General features: G+C 41.0%; 2 protein-coding genes across 4 annotated transcripts in view; both read left to right on the forward strand.

Annotated features, from left to right (window-relative positions):
* LOC116993263 (GTP-binding protein 10) overlaps positions 1 to 5,183 on the forward strand; it is a 62,662-nt gene extending 57,479 nt beyond the window's left edge. For all 3 annotated transcript variants that reach the window (XM_042779385.1, XM_033055745.2, XM_033055754.2), the window contains 4 exons: positions 1,608 to 1,715; positions 2,227 to 2,304; positions 3,236 to 3,359; positions 4,112 to 5,183. In XM_042779385.1, the coding sequence (XP_042635319.1) occupies positions 1,608 to 1,715; positions 2,227 to 2,304; positions 3,236 to 3,359; positions 4,112 to 4,341 (540 nt within the window). In that variant the 3' untranslated portion in view covers positions 4,342 to 5,183. The remainder of the gene's footprint in view (positions 1 to 1,607; positions 1,716 to 2,226; positions 2,305 to 3,235; positions 3,360 to 4,111) is intronic.
* A 927-nt stretch (positions 5,184 to 6,110) lies between these two features.
* On the forward strand, positions 6,111 to 15,860 carry CLDN12 (claudin 12). Its single transcript, XM_033055764.1, has 3 exons — positions 6,111 to 6,185; positions 8,418 to 8,485; positions 11,945 to 15,860. Exon 3 carries the CDS (start codon positions 11,967 to 11,969, stop codon positions 12,702 to 12,704), a length of 738 nt encoding a protein of 245 aa, XP_032911655.1. The 5' UTR covers positions 6,111 to 6,185; positions 8,418 to 8,485; positions 11,945 to 11,966; the 3' UTR covers positions 12,705 to 15,860.
* Positions 15,861 to 18,644: the final 2,784 nt, after the last annotated feature.

The raw sequence follows: 18,644 nt of genomic DNA on the forward strand, positions 1-18,644 counted from the left end.
CAAACTTCAGCAAAACTGTGTATTAAAGAAAATGAGTCTGGTTTGTCTGGTTCCCTGTAGAGATGCTGTATGTCTAAGGGATTTTTTTTATATATTCATTTTATCTGCTAGTTAGGGTAGCTTATGCTAGAATGCTGTGCTGCAAATAAACAGGATTTTTCATAGCCCTTTCAAAAAACTATCTGCCCTGAATGAAGATCTCTTTCTCATACTGATGTATCTTTGTTCAGCAAGAGATCTACTTGCACTCCTGGCTTGCTCTTCTGAAGTCTTTTTCTTGTCATCGCCGGTGATCCTTATTGTTGGCCATTTCTACAGTTCATGGTTTTTATACCACAGTGTTGGGTGCTATATAGGAACTATATGGACAAAATACCTGTTTTCTAAAGTATAGGGAACCAGGGGTTGTGATCATAGGGAGCTTCTGGGAGTAAGAGGAAGTACTCTCCATATTGCAGCTGCTGAAACTGAAACAACATAAGCATTGTAATTAAGAGTAATGATTGAGGTGTCTTTCCTGTATCCCTAAAGGGACAATGACTCATGTTTTCCTACAGAACATTGATATTTTTAAAGAAATATGTAGCAACTTGCTCATTTTATCTTAGCACAATATACAAAAGAAAATACGTGCAAGTTTCCTGGTGCTGTCTGTCATTACTGCTTGAGGAAAAAAAAGACACCAAAGTAGAGGATCTGAGTAGAGTTGGGTTTCAGGTCTCAGCACCAGATCATGAAAACCAGCAGAAGCACTTCCATTTTCTACCAGAGTATCTGAGCAATATCTGCACAGAGTATCTGCAGTAAGTAGCACACTGGAAATTCTATGGTATGCTGGCTTCAGGCATTGTTCAATTTAATCCAGTTGCTGTCTAAATGGGCATTAGATAGATGTGAAGATCCTTTGCTCTTCTTTACTTCACTCTCTGTCTAAGCTTTCTGTGACTTACTGAGTAGCTATTTTGGGGGTTTCATTATCATTCTACTCTTTTTTTGGTCTGCCTCAGCTGTCCAACAGCCCTCTCAACCAGCAGAGAAAAAGACAAAATCCTTGTCCATTGTGGCAGTCTTTGCTGGGCTCTGGCTGGAAGCTGATTGATTAATCAAAGTCTCATTTGAGCTGAAGAGCAGAAGTCAAATCCGTGTTATCTTCTCATGCTCAGGGGAGCTGTGTTAAGTGGGTTTGTATTTGGAGTAATGATATTCTGTAGCCACAAGGAACAGACTTTATTTTCTTTTCCAGTGACAGTTTGAATTCTATACAAATGTAATAGCCTAAGCCGCTCACCTTTCAGAGTCTGTTTTATTCTTAGGTAATAGCTAAATTTTGTGAGATCTCTGCTGATGTATTATTACCCTCTATTTTGTACTTTGCAGACAGCTATTAAAAAGTAGACAGAGGGAGCATGTGTAGCACCAGGTCTCTCTAATAGCAGCATTTTGTTGAATCTGCTTCCAATGATAGATTGTAAATGTATTGAAACAGCCAATGTCTATTATTTTGTCTGGGTTCTTTTGTTTATGTAAAATGATAATCACTGTTGATAGTTTAAAGTCTGTGGGTTTGCTTACTGCAAATATTTTGTTTGAAACTTTTGTTTTCCTAGATTTCAGTAGCTGATCTCCCAGGACTGATTGAAGGTGCACATGCAAACAAAGGAATGGGCCACAAATTTCTCAAACATGTAGAAAGAACCAAACAGCTTCTCTTAGTTGTAAGTTAAATAAAATTTACAGTTTGTTGAAATCAAAGTGCAATAAATAAAATACATCTTAATTGCAATGTAACTGGAATTTAGAAAACCATTTGTAATTTGCATGATTATGATAAATGTATCTGTAATTCTGTTTACAGAATGGAACACTCAAATGACTAATGATAAATTAAAATTTTTAAATAGAATTTACAATTGAAAATTTCCAATTGATTTAGAACAGTGAAGTATTCCAAGCATACAAAAGCATATTTTTTTTTTCCGTAAGATTCCCATAAGAAGTTTAAAAACCAGACCTTTGAGAAACACTGTATCAGAATTAACCAGTTTGTCCAGTTTGTGCCACCAATGTCTGATATTTCTTTGCAACTATACAGAGTTGCCCTATGTTATTTGCCCAGGAGTGAACACATGGCCATGGACATTCCAGGACAGAGTAGTTGATGGAGAGTACCTTGATACTGCAACATAATTTTACACCACAAAGCTTGTTTTTGTGTAACCTTTTCAGGTTGATATTTCTGGATTTCAGCTGTCTATCAAGACTCAGTTCAGAACAGCCTTTGAAACAATATTGCTTCTAACAAAGGTAAGTTCTCATCTTTCTATATGACAGTTGTAGTTATGTGTTGAGTCAAGGAAATGGCTCAGTTTTGATCTGATGTTAGTGTGTCTTCTGGATTTATAATATAAAGCCAATTAACAAAGAGATTCTCCAAAATTATGAAGTCTTTATTTTTACTTCTCCGGTAAAGTTTATGTTGAGTACCACATAATTATTAATGGAATTGATTAATCTATGCAGTGTGTGGCATATTTCTTACAGTCAAGTAAAGGTAAAAAGACACATAATATTCAGTTCCCCAATCCAGTACCATTTTAAGAAGTAGAAATATGTGGTTACCGATAAAGCCCTGCCTCCATGCCCTTACTGCATAGACTAACATAGGTAAGACATCAGGCCCCAGCTTTGCAGACATTCACTGTTTCTATATCTTAACTATGCTTCTGATTAAAATAATACATATTATGTGATTTTAAATTTATCTCTAACTGTATAATTTAAGTTGATTAATGTTCTAAATTTTAGGTATCACTGCTTATTTTTAGTTTATTCAGGTTGTGATTTTCTAATATTAAAATATTTGAGAATTATAACACTCTCCAAATTATTTTCTTATATGTTTTATAGGTCTGAAGTTTTTCTGAAATTGATTTTGTGTTCATGTATGTCAGAATAAACAAAAACCAAAACTCTCATTCTTTTTGTAAGAAGCATTTCAAAATGAGCTAGCCTGTTTACCTGAAATCTATGTTTGAGCAAAAAATGACTGAATCACTGAACATTATTTTCCTCTCTGCTTTAATATATAAGCCTTGAGCACCTGAGTCAAACTCACAGCTGCTTGGGCAAGAAAGGCTATTTAGTCAATTAAACAAATGAGAGAGGAGATGTAAAATTGAAGTAGCACTTGTTAAACTATAAATACTTACTAATGGAAATTTACTTTTCTTTTAAGGAACTGGAACTGTACAAAGAGGAACTTTTAACAAAGCCTGCACTTCTTGCCATTAATAAAATGGATTTGCCTTGTGCAAAGGATAACTTGGATGAACTTATGACACAACTAGAGAATCCTCAGGGTAAATTAAATTCCAACAATAACTTTCATCAAAAGTAGTAGTAAGATTTCATGTGATAACTCTGCATTGGTAGAGAGTGTTTGAATCTGAAGTCAGCTATTAAATTTATTATTTGAACATATATTTAAAATCACTTCCTACATTTAGAGCTCTGTTTATATGCAGAGCTCTCTATATATTATATTGTTTGTAATGGCTTCACTGTTAGGAAAGGACTGTAATAAAATAGAGATATCCCAGATGATCTTTCCCAACCATGATATGGGGAGTAAGTTTCCAGTCTAGGTGTCTGAAATAAGAGTAACCTGAATAGAAAATCCCCTTCCAGGTACTGACATATGTACCATTTGTCATGTGACTTTGGCCTAAACACATGAAAATTTTGGCAGTTCTTTGTAGGTTTACTTAAATCTTGCAATTACTTTGGGGTGAATTGCCTTCTCTTTTCTGGGGTGCAAAGAAATCCCAAAGGCTTAAGACCATATGCTCCCATATTCTGTGATTTCTTTGTACTCATAGAATCTTCTCATAGCAGCATTAAGAATGGTATAGCTGCTATGATAAGGCTTGTTTTCTGAGATTTTAGCTATATTTTAAAAAACTAATTAGGCAGATAATATGTATGTTAATTACAGTTATGTTTATAACTGTAATTCATTAAAGTTTATTTTCTACATTTAATTGGATTTTATGGGCTTTGTAGTGATTCAGTATTTGGGGATTGAACTAACTCTTTCAATACAATTTCTCAGACTTCTTACACTTACTAGAGGAAGAAATGATTCCCGCAAATACTCTTGAATTCAGAGAGGTGATTCCTATATCAACGTACACTGGAGAAGGAATTGAGGAACTCAAAACATGTCTAAGAAAATCCATCGATGAGCAAGCAGAGCAGGTGAATGAAGACTATCGGAAAAAGAAACTCCTGCTTTTACAAACTTCCAAAGAAGAACTAATGAATAGAAACTGGCATTCCTGAATGGATCCAACTTATTTTAACTAAGCACCTGAAGCCTTTTGTGCAGACCTATTTAATTGTTCCCTCTTCCATCATTGCCTGCTTCCCTCCATTTGTTTAGGCACTTGGGTATGGCACAGTGGGAAAAGAGGCAAGTTTGTTGTTTTTTTTTTTTAATTTATGTTGGCTACAAAACTCATCAATGTGAAAACCAAAGTATGTGCAACTCAAAGCACTGCTCAACAACTGATGATTCCTGAATATTTTTTGCCAAGTGAGAGGAATGGAGGGAATATAATTTGCACAAAGGAGCAAGTTCAACAACCCCACATGTCCCGTGGGCATCAGAAGAGCCAAGGGAAGTTTCTGATTGAGGACTTTTCCAGGTCTGGGACTTCTAAGGTGAACTGGTCCTGCTACTGTGACAGGCATTGGATTGTAGGGGTTTTGTTGGTTTTAAGGATTTAAAAGAAAACACATATAAGTGGCTGCAAGGAAGTGACTTGTAGGAACACAGAAAGCAAGACTGATGTGTAATGTTGGAGGTTTTCTTGATACCTGCTGGTGCCTACTGTTGTCATATTAGTTGTATAAATCCTATGTCCAAATTCCCATGCTTAATTTGTGATTCCTTCCTTTTATGGAGTTGTTTGGTTTATGTTACATTTCAGTGAAGAAAATGGCTTCTTTTCAACAGAGCTATACATTTTGGGATATATTTAGTGTTCTACATTTTGTATTACAAGAAGGCACACTTATATTTTACTTTGAAAAAGAAAATTGAAGTCCTTTATTGTCAGGGTGTTTTCTACTTTAAAGCTATTAAATGGATTGTAAAGCAAAATAAGATTGAATACATCAAAGCCTTCTAGTTTGGTCTAGTTTTGTTTTGTAATATATGTATTATGAGTATAATGTATCATACCTGTATGATATCATACATGGTATTTATCATACCCTGCTTCTTTAAATTTTGTTAAAGCAGTCACTGAGAAGAAAGGTATGGTTTCTCATAATGCATTTATTTTACCATTGGCATTGGTTCTTACTGTGATTTTTCTCTAATTTTACTGTGTTTGTGGCTAATATGCTTCCACAAAAGCTAAGAATGGGCTGTCAGTAATTTGATACTCCGTTTTACAAAATTCCAGAATCAATGGGATTGGGAAAGACGTGTGAGATTGAGTCTGACCACTGATTGAACACCTTGTCGACTGAGTATGGCATTCAGTGCCACATCCACTGTTTGTTTAAACATCTCTACCCTCCACCTCCCTGGGCAGCTCGTTACCCTTTCTGTGGAGAAATTCCTCATAATGTCCAATCTGAATCTGCCCTGGCACAGATTGAGGCCATGTCCTCTCATCCTGTGGCTGGCTGCCTGGGAGAGAAGTGACTGACCCATACCTGGCTACAACCTCCTTTCAGGGGGCTGTAGGGTGATAAAATCACCCCTGAGCTTCCTTTTCTGCAGGCTGTTTCATAGCTGAAAATAGCATTTTGTTTTTTCCAGACTTTGCGAACACCGGTCTTAACCTCACTCGTAAAGGGGGAGTGGGGGTGTGTTTGGACTAGGAGGCAGCATGACTCGACTGGAGCTGCCTGCCGTGGTCAGGTTGTCCGAGCTGCGCTCGGCTGGCCGATCGGAGGACGTGTCTCGGAGCACGGGCCGGGGCCGGCGGAGCTCCGCGGTAAGCGGGGAGCGCCGGGCGGAGCTGCAGGGCTGCGGTGCGCGGGGCCGGGCCCGCACTGCGCCGGCGCCTCCGCCCAGCCCCACAAGGCCCCGCGCGGCCGCGGCCTCCCCTCAGCGCGGCGGCTCCGCGGCCATGGCGGCGACCAGGGCGCCTCCTCTGCGCGGCGGCAAGGTGAGCGGGCACGGCCCCGGGCCCTGCGGCACCTCCCGGCTCCCCCGCGGGTCCGCGATCGCAGTCGGCAGCCTCGGAGCGCTGTCGCGGGCGGGGGTCGGCGGTGCTCCTCGGGGGACGCTGTGTGTTCTCTCCGTGCGTCAGCTGCTCTTTCCGATTCAGTCGATAAAATAATTAGCCGTGCTCCAAGTTTTTCTTGGAAGTCCTAGTCTGTTAGCTAGGATCGTTAATTCTAATCCAGTACATCTGTATTTAATTTTAAAGGGATTTTTGTAGAACGTGGAACTGCATGATTGATTCCCAGAATTTAAAAAAACCAAGAGTGGTGGCAGTGGTTCTGAACCAGTCCCTTGAAGCTGGCGAGCTTTAGGCCTCCAGTTTCTGGTGGCGAGTTACACAAAACTCATAAAAGATTTTAAACTGCTCGTGCTGCAGTGGATAGTTAGACAACCGTCTATTTATAAATTGTGTTGATAAATTATGCTGTGACTTCTCTCCTACAGGGCTTTGCAAAACAGGGATGCTTCCTGGTCTTCTCAAGACCATGCAAGGGACCAGGACTGGTTTTACTCATTTCTGAATTATGTCTATAGTAAATGTCCTTTTTGTCGTTTTTGTTTCATTATTTTTTATCTTGTGGGCCTTTAATAATTTACTAGTTTTTAACCAGGTTCAACCAACATCTCTTGTTACAGCAACATAGATATTTAGAATAGGGGGTAAAATCTGTCTCTATTAATGGGTGTTATTAGGACTGGTAACTTCTGTCGATCAGATGTAAGAGCCTGGCACAGTACAGCTTTCATATTCTTGGGATGGAAGAAACTGAAGCCAAGAATCTAAGGCAAGGCAGGTTTTATCTGGCCAAAGTGTGCTTTCTTCCCTTGGATAACTAGTTGAGAAGTGGCTGAGGTCCCTAGTTCAACACCACCAGGGATAGACAATAAAATTAGATGGACTAAAGAGAGAAGGAGAAAGCCAAAAGAAACTCTGTGTCTGCAGAAATAAGTTGGGCATTGGGGAATATTCCATAGTTGCTCTGTATCTGTTTATTACAACATAGGTTGTATCATTTAATGGGAGGGATTCCAGGGCTGGGCACAGCTCTCTTTGACAGCTTTGTTTGCCTGTACTAATTTTCTACTTAATTATGTTGTTGTGGTTGTTCATGGGTGTGCACCTGCAGAGGAAGATCTGTGTTTATCTTGGCTTCAGCTGCAAAGTGCACAGAAAGCTTGACAATTCATCAATAATGTTAGTGAACAAAAGCTGCTGCTTCAAGCTGTGTGTATGCATTTCTGTGTCTTACATGCAGCAGCATTCATATTAATGAGTTTCCAAATCTGAAGCCCTCTTTCTCATTTAGTGAAAAAATCGGGGCTTGTGACTGTGTTGTAAAGTCTCTTTCTTACCTAGATAGTTTGATAGAAGAATTTCTTTGATGTTTTTGTAGGTGATGGAGCCTATTCATATATGAATTTTATAATATTTCTGGATTTTATATGGGTATTTAGACTAAACTGTGTTTGCACGTTAACTCAACAAACTTGCCTTTAGGTTGTAACTTCTAACAGTTGCAAACTGACATGCTTGGAGGTCTGATGCTGTCCTGTAGTAAAGTGATTTACCTGTAGATTTGATCATGGGACGTAGATCTGGGTGTAGAAAATCCACAAGTGCATTTTTTCCTCTGGAAAAGCTGGACAGCCGTTGAAAAGGCATTACCAGTGTTTCCTGTTTTTCTCCAATTTCCTTGAAACCTTTGTGTAGAAGGCAGGCAGGAATAGAGACCCACAAGATACATAAACAATTTAGAGCTTGTGCTTTGTTTTCTGCCATTAAAAAATTGTTGCACCTTTCCTCACTGCTGTGTAAGTGCATCCCTGAACCGAGTATCTGCAGTAATCATTCTGTATGACTTCTTACGGATTGTTTTGCTAAACATAAAACTCTATGTCTTTGACCATCCATAAGAAAGGCAGTTTTTTGCACCCTTCTGAGATGACTAGACAGAGAACAAGCTCTGGAGAAAAAAAAAAAAAACCTGAAGAAAGAAAAAAAAGGGTAGTTTGTTTTTTGTTTTTTAAATAAGAGTAAATTGTAGAAGGTGATGGAGTTGGCCTAATGCAAACATAGCTGATACTTGTAATTCCTGAATTGCGGTGTAAATGCTGTTGCTGAAATTGCATGAGACAAATGTGATGTTGACTCTTTCTTTGTTCTGTTTCTTAGATCCAGTAACACCATTTTTCCTACTTACAGAAGTTGCTAAGATTTCTCTTGATTTGAGGACACTGCTGGTAAGTACACTGAAACCATCTAATTAAGACAACACCTGTTTTGTTACTATCTTCATTGGGGATCTGAAACTATAATTACAGTCATAAAGCCAGCAGCATTTGCAAGATGGGATAGGTCTCCCCTGACGGAAGGGATGGTGGGTAGCTTGCCTATTTGCAGTAATCTACTTCTGCAAATGAATTTTCAGAAACAGCAGGCTCCTGAAAATGGTCAGTCGTGTTTATTCCAGCTGGTTCACATGTAGCTCTGTCTTGGAATACGCCCTGTCTGCATGCAAGTTTTATGCAGGTAAAGGCAAGCTCTTCATGGAAGACCAAAAGCATTGAGCTTGAGGAGAACATTTGATACTGTATTAGATTTACCCCTGAAGTTAATATGTTATAGTTCCATTTTCTTGCAAGTGGATTGTTTTGACCTCACTGAAGCTAGGGTTAAGCATCATATTAAATTATTCATGATAGAAATACAGTAATTTCACGATTACAAGCTGCACCTGATTATAAGCCGCACCTGGGGGTGTCGGCAACGTTTAGGTCTTCGTCCATATATAAACCGCACTGGATTATAAACCGCACTTTCATTGGCAGCGAACTTTCACAAAGTTGCCAATTAGTAACAGAATCTCAGGATAGCGGGGTTTACTGGCAGGTGCCAACTTTGGAAACATTATTTCCAAGTAAAAAAAGATACAGACAATAGCTGCAGCAGCGTACCCTGCAAGTTTTATTAACAAGCGGAAAAAGATACGAACAATACTGTGGTAATTTTGCGAGCATTTCCAACGGATTCACGTTGCCTTTAAACAACTGCTCAGCTGCATGGGCGGGTGGCCAGCAGAGCTCTGAGCGGAACCGCGTGGGCAGCAGACCTCCAAGCGGGGTGGCCGGCAGAGCTCCGAGGGGAGCCATGCAGGCAGGAGGGCGGGCAGCGGAACTCTGAGCGGAGCCACGCAGGAGGGCAGCGGAACTCCGCGCAGAGCCGCGTGGGCGGATGGGCGGCTGGCAGAGCTTCGAGTGGAGCTGGACGGGTGGGTGGCCAGTGAAGCTCCAATGGGAGCGGCACAGGCGGGCAGTGGAGCTCCAAGGGGAGCGGCATGGGTGGGCGGTGGAGCTCTGAGCAGAACCGCGTGGGCGAGCGGCGGAGCTCTGAGTGGAGCTGTGCGGGCGGGCAGGCTGACTGGTGGCGGAGCTCCGAGCTGAGCCGCACGGGGTGGGGGGTGGCTGGCCAGCAGAGCTCCGAGCGGAGCTGCGTGGGCTGGCGGCAGAGCACCGAGGAGAGCTGGGCGGGCGGGCAGGGGGACGGCCAACTGGTGGAGCTCTGAGCGGCGTGCCCGGCCACTGCCACCGGGAAGCAGCGGAACTCCGAGCAGAGCCGCGCGGGTGGGTGGGGGGGCAGCCAGCCGGTGGAGCTCTGAGCGGCATGCCCGGCCACTGCCGCGGGAAAGCGGGGAAGCGGTGGAACTCCGAGCAGAGCCATACGGGTGGGCAGGGGAGCAGGTGGCCGGCGGAGCTCCAAGTGGCATGCCCGGCTGCTGCTGCCGGAAAGCGGGGAAGCAGCGGAACTTGAGCAGAGCCACATGGGCGGGTGGTGGGGCGGCCGGCAGCGGATCTCTGAGCAGCATGCCCGGCTGCTGCTGCTGGGAAGTGGCGTGCCTGGCCACTGCCCTGCCGCTGGGGCTGCACAGGCTCCAGCTTGGCTTGGGGCTGCTGCAGGCTCGCACTTTTGGGTTGGCAAATTTCTGAATATCTTCCATATATTGGCTGCTCCGGATTATAAGCCTCACTTCCAGGTTCGGACCAAAATTTTAGTCAAAAGGTTGCAGCTTATATTCGTGAAATTACTGTACTTCTCTGGTCTCCTTACCCAGGGGCTATCCTGTTAATGACCTACCACCTTTAAAGTTGACTGCCATGGGAAGAGAAGCTTGCCCACACTCAGCTATCCTTAGCAACAATATAATGCTGTCTTTTTGACAAATAAGATAGTTCATAGCAAAATGTGGTTGTCATTATTTCTTTCCAGAGTGCTTCGTTAGAAGACTGTGATCAGCAGTTAAATAGTGGCCACATTCCAGTGCAATTCTTCAGGGTTAGCTGGCATAAAATAATTGCTTAATGGTTTCTTAGGAAACAACTTGAGCTTCATTTATTTGTCTATCAATCAATAGAATGCCAGCTAGCTTTATGGCTTGATAATGCTTTTAGTGTGTTTCCAGTATACATGGGAATTCTTTATCTGAAAACTGGAGCTCCCTGGTCACTGGATGTTTGCAGGTATAAAAGGAGAGTGAGGAATCAGATCCATTTGCCTTTTTGTTTGCAACCATGTCTATAACCTTTCTGTGATACAGATAATCCGTTACTTGCATATGCATTAAGCAGAACTTCTGATACTTAAGGAATTGGTTCATGACTTTGGACATTTGACAGATATGCACAATGCAGTATAATAATTTGGAAGAAATTTCAGGAGGAGTTTATAACTTAGTGGCACTCAGTGAGAATTTGCAATGTATCTGTTCATTTTTTGGTACTGTAATTCTTAGTGTCCAGCTTCAAGTATACTCTGGGGTAAATGCTTAGATAAACAGGTAAATGCCTGTTGTGTATTAGGCTTTTAAAAATATCTTGGGCATGCACAGAAGGGATAACTTGAATTGAGTCTTTTTTTGTTTGTTTGTTTGGTTTGTTTTGTTTTTTAAAGACCCATCATTGAGACTGTTTCTCAGTATCTCTGCAGGCAAGAGGCTATAGTAAGTATGCAGACAGTGGTTATATTGAAAAGGAGGCAGTATTAACATTTGCTCTGAAGTGGAAAATGTGAAAGCTGAAAAGCCATCTGCTTTCGTAATTGTTTGTGTACTTGGACAATTGATTCCAAAAGGCAGGAGTAGTGTGGAAGAGCTGTTAGTTGCTGTTGAAAAATACATAGTAAGTTACTCAACAGAGCCTCCACCACTATCACGCAGCTCTTGTCAACAGTTTGGCCTATATAAAATGTGTATGACTGCCTACATATGCATTCCTTGCCAGTCTAATGATGTAGATTTTAAGCAACTCCCTTTTACTCATGCAGCAGCATGGTAGGACTGAGCATGCACCCTGATACTGTATCTGGGCTAAAGACAGGGAGCTGCCAGCTGAGGACAGGTGAACATAAATCATGCTTAAATCATGGCTGCATAGACTCACATGTTCAAACGTGCTTCTTTTTCATCCTGAACACAGCGACTTTAGCAACCTGTCAGCTGAGGAGTCGTAACAGTCTGTGAAGTAACCTGACATTTCATTAAAGCGCGAATGTGGTGGTGTTACCACTGTCTAAAGTGTGTCAGACAAAGAAGGTGCCACAGAGTTAGTGCCTACCAGCTGTCATCTCAGTTTATTAACCTGTCACAAATCAACTTTAGTTAGTCCCGTGTCCATGGTTTTCTTTTATATTTTTCTTTTTAATTACAGGAAACAACCTCTGTGGACAAATATGGGTTGCCGGGATGTTCATGCGGCAACTGTACTGGCCTTCCTCAGTGGAACAGCCTCAGTAGCTGGGCTGCTTGCCGCAGTTCTGCTTCCAAACTGGAGGCAAATGAGACTGTACACATACAACAAGAACGAGAGGAATGTGACCGTTTACACTGGACTCTGGATTAAGTGCGCACGCTTTGATGGGAGCAGAGACTGTGTGATCTATGACCCACAGTGGTACACGGCTGTCGATCAGCTGGATTTGCGTGTTCTTCAGTTTGCCCTTCCTCTGAGTATGTTTACTGCTGTCTCAGCTCTGTTCCTCTGCATGATTGGCATGTGTAACACAGCCTTTGTATCGAGCGTGCCCAACGTCAAACTGGCCAAGTGCCTGGTAAACAGCGCAGGCTGCCATCTCGTGGCTGGCCTCTTATTCCTGCTTGCCTGTGCCATTTGTCTCACTCCGTCCATCTGGGTCATTTTTTATAACAATTATCTGAACAGAAAATACGAGCCCATCTTCAGCTTTGACATCTCCGTATTTATTGCCATTGCCAGTGCTGGCGGTTTGTTTTTCACTTCCATCCTGCTGTTCCTGTGGTACTGTGCATGCAAAAGCCTCCCTTCTCCTTTCTGGCAGCCCTTGTATTCCCACGCCCCCAGCATGCACAGCTATGCCTCTCAGCCCTACTCCGCACGTTCTCGCCTCTCTGCCGTAGAAATTGACATTCCTGTTGTGACACATTCATCTTAAGGAGACAAAGCCTTGGAAGCAAAGTTCTTGTGCTCGTTCAAGCCATGGAAATTGCAGGCTTGATTCTCTGTGCTGCCCTGCACTGAGCATAATCTTTTGTAAGGCTGAGTTTCCCAAGCCACAAAGCTGTGGAGGCCCAAGTTCAGCAAGTCTGTTGCTGTTCTGGTCTGTTACTTCCTGACCACCTTTCCTTTTGTTTTTTTTTTTTTCTTCTTTTTATGACTCTGAGCTCACTACAGTCAAAGCTGCTGCTAATGCTGGAACAGTACACTAACAATTGTATGCATCCATCCTTTAGCTTACTGATGTCAAAGCAGGTTTGAATCTCTTTGATAAGTTATTCCTAGATTCTGATCTCATTGTAAGACCCTTGCACCCATGTATTGCCCAGATGCAGGCAATGGAACTGGGTGTAGGGGATTCACTGAGTTTCTTGTTCATCCAGACCCACATATTGTAATATGTGATGTCTGAAAAGGGTGTTTGGCAGACTAATTCAGTTCTGTGCACTGTTCTTTGTTTTTCGCTGTACACAGAGATACCTGCTTAGGAAATTCTGTAACAGAATTAGTGCCAAATTACCCTTTATTTTCAAAATACCTATCAGAAGGAATAAAACTGATTTAAGTAAGAATGTTGTTCTGTGCTGTAATAACACTTTGTGAATTACTGGAGGCTAGAAATCTTTTGTGAATTTTATTTCTAGTCTGTTTTTTACTAAGTTAGCAATTCACTAGATCTGTTTTGTGATTTTGTGAATGTTTGATTTGAAGGCCTTCTTAAAAATGGATTTTCAAGTAGAATATAAACTGTTCAGTTCTGGAGAGAAACATCTCACTGCAAAAAGGGTCAGGAAAATCATAGAGAATTCTGAAGACTATGAAATATGATTTTGACACATTGTATACAAGCTATAACAACATCTCTCTGAAAAGGGAATTACAACCCTGGGGAGAGATTTTTTTAATATAGATGTTTTTTAAAAGTGTATACAAAGAATAATGAGCTTGTGTTTTTTTCAGTTGATCTTTATGGTTGATGGACTTTTCATGCTTTAGCTTATTTCCTTACTGATTAAGACAACCTTTTCAGCCTTGTTCTTTAACACCTTTCAAATTCAGCTATTTTTAAATGCAGTTATTTCCTCTGCTGCCACCTCATAAATGCAGAAAGTTTCCTATTCCTATTTTCCATAAGATGAGATCTTGAGTAACTTGTGAGATTCACCTTGTAGTTCTACAAGGATAAGGAGGGATTGTAAATTCCCAACGTGGGATGTCTTTAAATCACTTTTTGCCTTCTAAAATGCAGAGCAGCAGGTGAGCCCTAAGGATCAAAGCTCTTCAATATGGGCTTTGACATTACTTGAAAATTTGATGACAGTGAGTTGAAAAGTGCTATAATTAAGGCAAGCATTTGATTCTCTCAGGTTTTGTAAATTGGGATCTTATGTTTAAGATGTCATTCCAGTAAGGAAAGTTGTTTTGATTGGTGACATTCTGGAGCTTAGTGGGTATTTGCATTTCATTAATCCCAGAATAAATTTGTTTTTCTAAAAAAATCAAGTTTAATTCCAGTTTTGAAAATTCATCCAAGGTCCTGAAAACCATTTTGCTTCCTCCTCTAGGTTTTAGAAATAGAAACAAGTACTGTACTGGGCAAATCTTGTTCTGTTAAAATCTATGAAATAACAGTATGTAAAGAAAGATTGTGTTTTAGCTGGTAGATCTCAGACTTCAGTGGACTGAGGGAGGAAGCTGATCTCTGTCATAATTTCTAGCATAGTCAGAAAAGTGACAGGCCTTTAAGACAGTGCTTCATTAAACAGCAGTCTTAAGGAATTAACACTGTAGACAATAAAAAATGCGCAAGGAGATATGCCTCAAAGGCCTAAACATGAGTTTAATACTTTTTTAGATTTACAGGGTATGAGAGTACAAAGTATCTTTTTTCATCAGACTTGCATGGGATTAGAACACATGTAATGACGTGCAAGCCAGTTTTTTTTTCCTTCAAAACTGAACTTTGCTTTACTGTTAGTCTGGTTGTCCAACACTGTTGCTGGTTTAGCTGCCTATATCCTTTAATGCCTTGTAAGGTCAAAGCGAAAGGGCCACTGGTCTGTGATTTAGCATCATCTTGCTTCCGCACCATTTCAGTGTCTTTTCTTCTTTGTGCCTTGCTTCAGTTATGAGTTGACCAGTAAATGTTACAGTCAGGGTCTGATACACTCTTTGAGCCTGAATTTGCAGAGCATTTTGATCATTTTAAAGAGCTGATGATTATGTCTCTTAGTGACTTAAAAAGGAGCTGAATTTTCAGCATCTCTAGAGCAAGAATGACAGCCTGGCAAACTGTTACTTTCTACAAGAATATAAGTTTAGCCAGTGTTGTTATCTGTGCACTTTAATAGCAGATTCCTCTGACAGCTCTTTTGTATTCTGACTTGGATTTTTATGCACAGAACTCTTAATTAATATTTGCTGCTGCCTAAGCTGATATCTCGTTGCTTTGAAAATTGTGTCTTTCCAAAAGTCAGAAATAAATGAGTTATGAAAAGTGGGGCTCCAGAAGACAATGGATTCCAGCGTGGGTTTTAGTTAGCAAAAAGATTGTTGCATCGTGTTCTGTCACCCAAGCACAACTATTTTTCTTTCATCAAAACTGTTAACATGTTTCTGCTGGATCCTAAGTGAAATTACCTAGAAGTGTTGTGCTGTATTTCCTTTGTTACAGAAAGAGATGGCCAACCTGTGACACTTGAGCTGAGTGCCACTCCAGCTTTTTTTTTTGCTAAGGTTGCCATCGTGCCCAGCACTAGGGCTGGGGAGTGACAGGCCTCCCTAGCTTGGGAGAGAACACATGTACCCTGCAGGTAGGTCTGCCAGGGCACAGGCTCTGGGGAGCAGTTAGCACCCCTGCCTCTGACCAGCTGCACCTTCCTGGGCACTGCTGTGTGCAGGACAAGCACTTGGGATCTTGAACAGAAAGATTTTAATGTGTAGCTTGTGCAGTAAAGTTTGGGTGCTCTGGGATTACAGGAACCTGTATTTTTTCAAGTAGTTCCTGTCCAGCTTCTTTAAATTGTGTTAAGTGTTGGTTCTTTTTATGTGAAACAAAGATATGTATTTTTAATAAAAGTCTCATACAGATACAGTTTATTTTGATTAATTTTGTTGAAAACAGTAGCTACTAGTATATGAAAGACTTTACCTTTTGATATTGATCACCAGACTATTTGAGATGCCTTAACAGGTTTAAAATGTGTACACTACAATTTAGCTGCCTAATTTTATAAGATTCCTGCTTTGAGCAAAACAAAATATTTTTTAAAAGTGTCGCAAAACCCCAAACCACCTCTTCTGAAAAGTGGGGGTAAGCCAAACTCCTGCCTTCCCATCTGCTGTGCAGGATGTGCTGTCAGCTGGAGAATATTCTGCCTGCTGCCCTGTGAAAGTCACTGGGGCATCCCAGGGACTTGTGGCAGTCCAGAAGGATGATAGTGGTTCTTAATGCTCCACTTCTGTTGTGTGCTGCTCCTGGCTACTACTACAGCTCAGCAGTGTTACGGTGACTCAGTACTGAGCCCTTCCCCATCATTAAGGGGCAAAGTACAAAAACCCTTTGAGTGTTAAAAATGCTGATAGCACAGTTCAAGTTCACAAAATCTGAATTATTTTGCAGAATAGAGTGAGACTTGCTGATAATTCCTCAGGATTTCTAGTCTTCTCAGCTGGTATTATGGGGGTTCTTATCTGTTTTGGGAAATAGTTTGTATGAGAACTTTAGTTGTGGAGTAGGCGCAGTAAAAAGCAGTTGTCAGTACCACAACTCATTTGAGGGGGTGGAAAAATGATTTTAAAATCTCTTCTTCAGTGGGTTCATTCCCTCCTTTACTGTCACTTTCAGACAGACTTCCTCACTCTATGAGCTGGTATAAACCTGGAGGCTGGTTGGGTGTTGGTGTAAATAACTGGGATGCAGAGTTTCTCTCAAAATGTGGGAATGACTTATTTTTTTAATATTAATATTTCTAAAAAACTACTACACCTATTTGTGCTCATTGGAAACAAATACCTTGCCAGTTTTTCCCCTTGTTTTATTTCACAGGACTTGAGATCACATGTGGTTCATCAGGTGTGTAGTTACTTACCCCTTCATGTACTTACTGAGCAGTTGTGGACCTCAGGAGCAGCATAAGCTTTCCTGGTAGTTTTTATTCCACTGCTGCATCATTATTCATCAAGAGGGACATACAGAGACCTCATTCGAGGATAAGAAATTTTTACTGTTTCAAAACAGGTTTTTTTCTGTCTTCCAAAGAGTCAGTTTGGTTATTCAGATATTAGGCTGGGCAGTATGGGGGCCTTGTCTTCTTGGTGTGGCAGCTGCAAGGAGACTTAAAGGCTGAGAAGAGGGCAGTAGAATTTGTGGTGAACTGATACAAGTGGTCTTATCACCACATATTACTGCCCTTCCACCAGTCAGAGAGTCTGTAACCATTGATACTGTGCTAGTTTTCTTGCCAAAGCCATAATATATTTATAAGCAAGTGTGTAAGATCATTTACAAATTCATATTGGAGTTTAAATAAATACTAGCAACTATGTCAAAGATAAGTTGTTTCCTAAAACAGGTCCTGGATCTATCTTTTGTTACTGCAGACCCTTTGTGATCTACTATTCAAGAGGCTTCAGCATGTGATTTTTTTGATGAGCTTAAGCAGACGTAAATACAGTCTGCTACCAGGAGATGAAATCATGTCTTCTTGCTTCTTTTACAGTGTATCTTTTCTGCTTATTTAGTTTTCATCACCTCCCCGCCAGGTGGCTAATCTGGCCTGCCTCCTGGTCACAAGCTTTACTGCCAACACAAAGGAGGCAGTGGGAGTATGTGAGTGGAAGATGGGCAAGATTGCAGTCTTAGGTTGATTCTTCATGAAGCCTTACTTTGATAACTTTGTTTTCTCAGTGAGTGATTTGCATAAGAAAGATTCTATTATTTTGAAAAAATTTTAAGGTAGTTTGTGTTTACCTATTGTATAAGTTAGTGAAAAATGCTGTGTTTGGAGAAAAAACAGAACATTTATTAGCAAGGCAAAAAAACCCATGTTTCAAAACATGTCAAAGTTTATTCCTTTGTTCCTTTCATTTCACCCCGATTCACTCAGAAAGACAGTATGGTAAGAAAAAAAAGATAATGAAGCACAAAAAGGAGTTGACTTCTATTGCTTTAGACTATGTATATGTGCAGAAACTGACAATTATATTAGTAAGGAAAAAAGCTAGTTTTTTTAGTCGATTAATAATGCCAGATAGTAAGGTATTTACATTAGTTTATAGGTTAGATATGAATAGTTTAGTGTTATCTCTAGAGACTCAGCACCATGGATTACTATAATTTCACTGTTTTGAATCTTTAATTAAGTCAGCAACAATAAAATGCTCAGGTTCCTTCTAGTGTTTTGCTATGGTGTTCTGTAGACAGGTTGAGTTTCCTGGCAAAACTGTTGTCTCGGGAAGCAGCTGACAAGGGATTGCATTCTCACAAAATGGGCTTAGTGGAGAGCGTGATTTCTACATTACAGCTTCAGGTAAGTGAGACTGCACAAATGTAGCTGCCTTCTGTTGCTGCCTATTCTGTTTGATTCAATTATCCATCTCCCAGGGAAGGCCTTGTGAATACAAGCCATCGAAAAAACATACTCACCTTTCTGCTCTTTGTTATGCTTGTGGTGGGAGCACCTTCAGATTTAACTCATTATCTGCAGCTCTGACCAAATGCTGCTGACCTCCACAGCTGCAGAGGTGAGGACATTTCCATTGCAAATACTTAGGAGAGTCAGCTGAACAACTGGGAAAGAGCTGGCTCTGCAAGCTTGGTGGGACACTGGCAGCCACAACACGAGGTTTCTGGTACTGTGGCTAAGCTGAGATGCTG

This window comes from Catharus ustulatus, chromosome 1, assembly GCF_009819885.2.
Source record: "Catharus ustulatus isolate bCatUst1 chromosome 1, bCatUst1.pri.v2, whole genome shotgun sequence".
Classification (NCBI taxonomy): Eukaryota; Metazoa; Chordata; class Aves; order Passeriformes; family Turdidae; genus Catharus; species Catharus ustulatus.

Excerpts from the sequence above, each read along its gene's own strand:
- CLDN12 (XM_033055764.1), top strand. The coding sequence starts at position 11,967 with ATGGGTTGCCGGGATGTTCATGCGGCAACTGTACTGGCCTTCCTCAGT.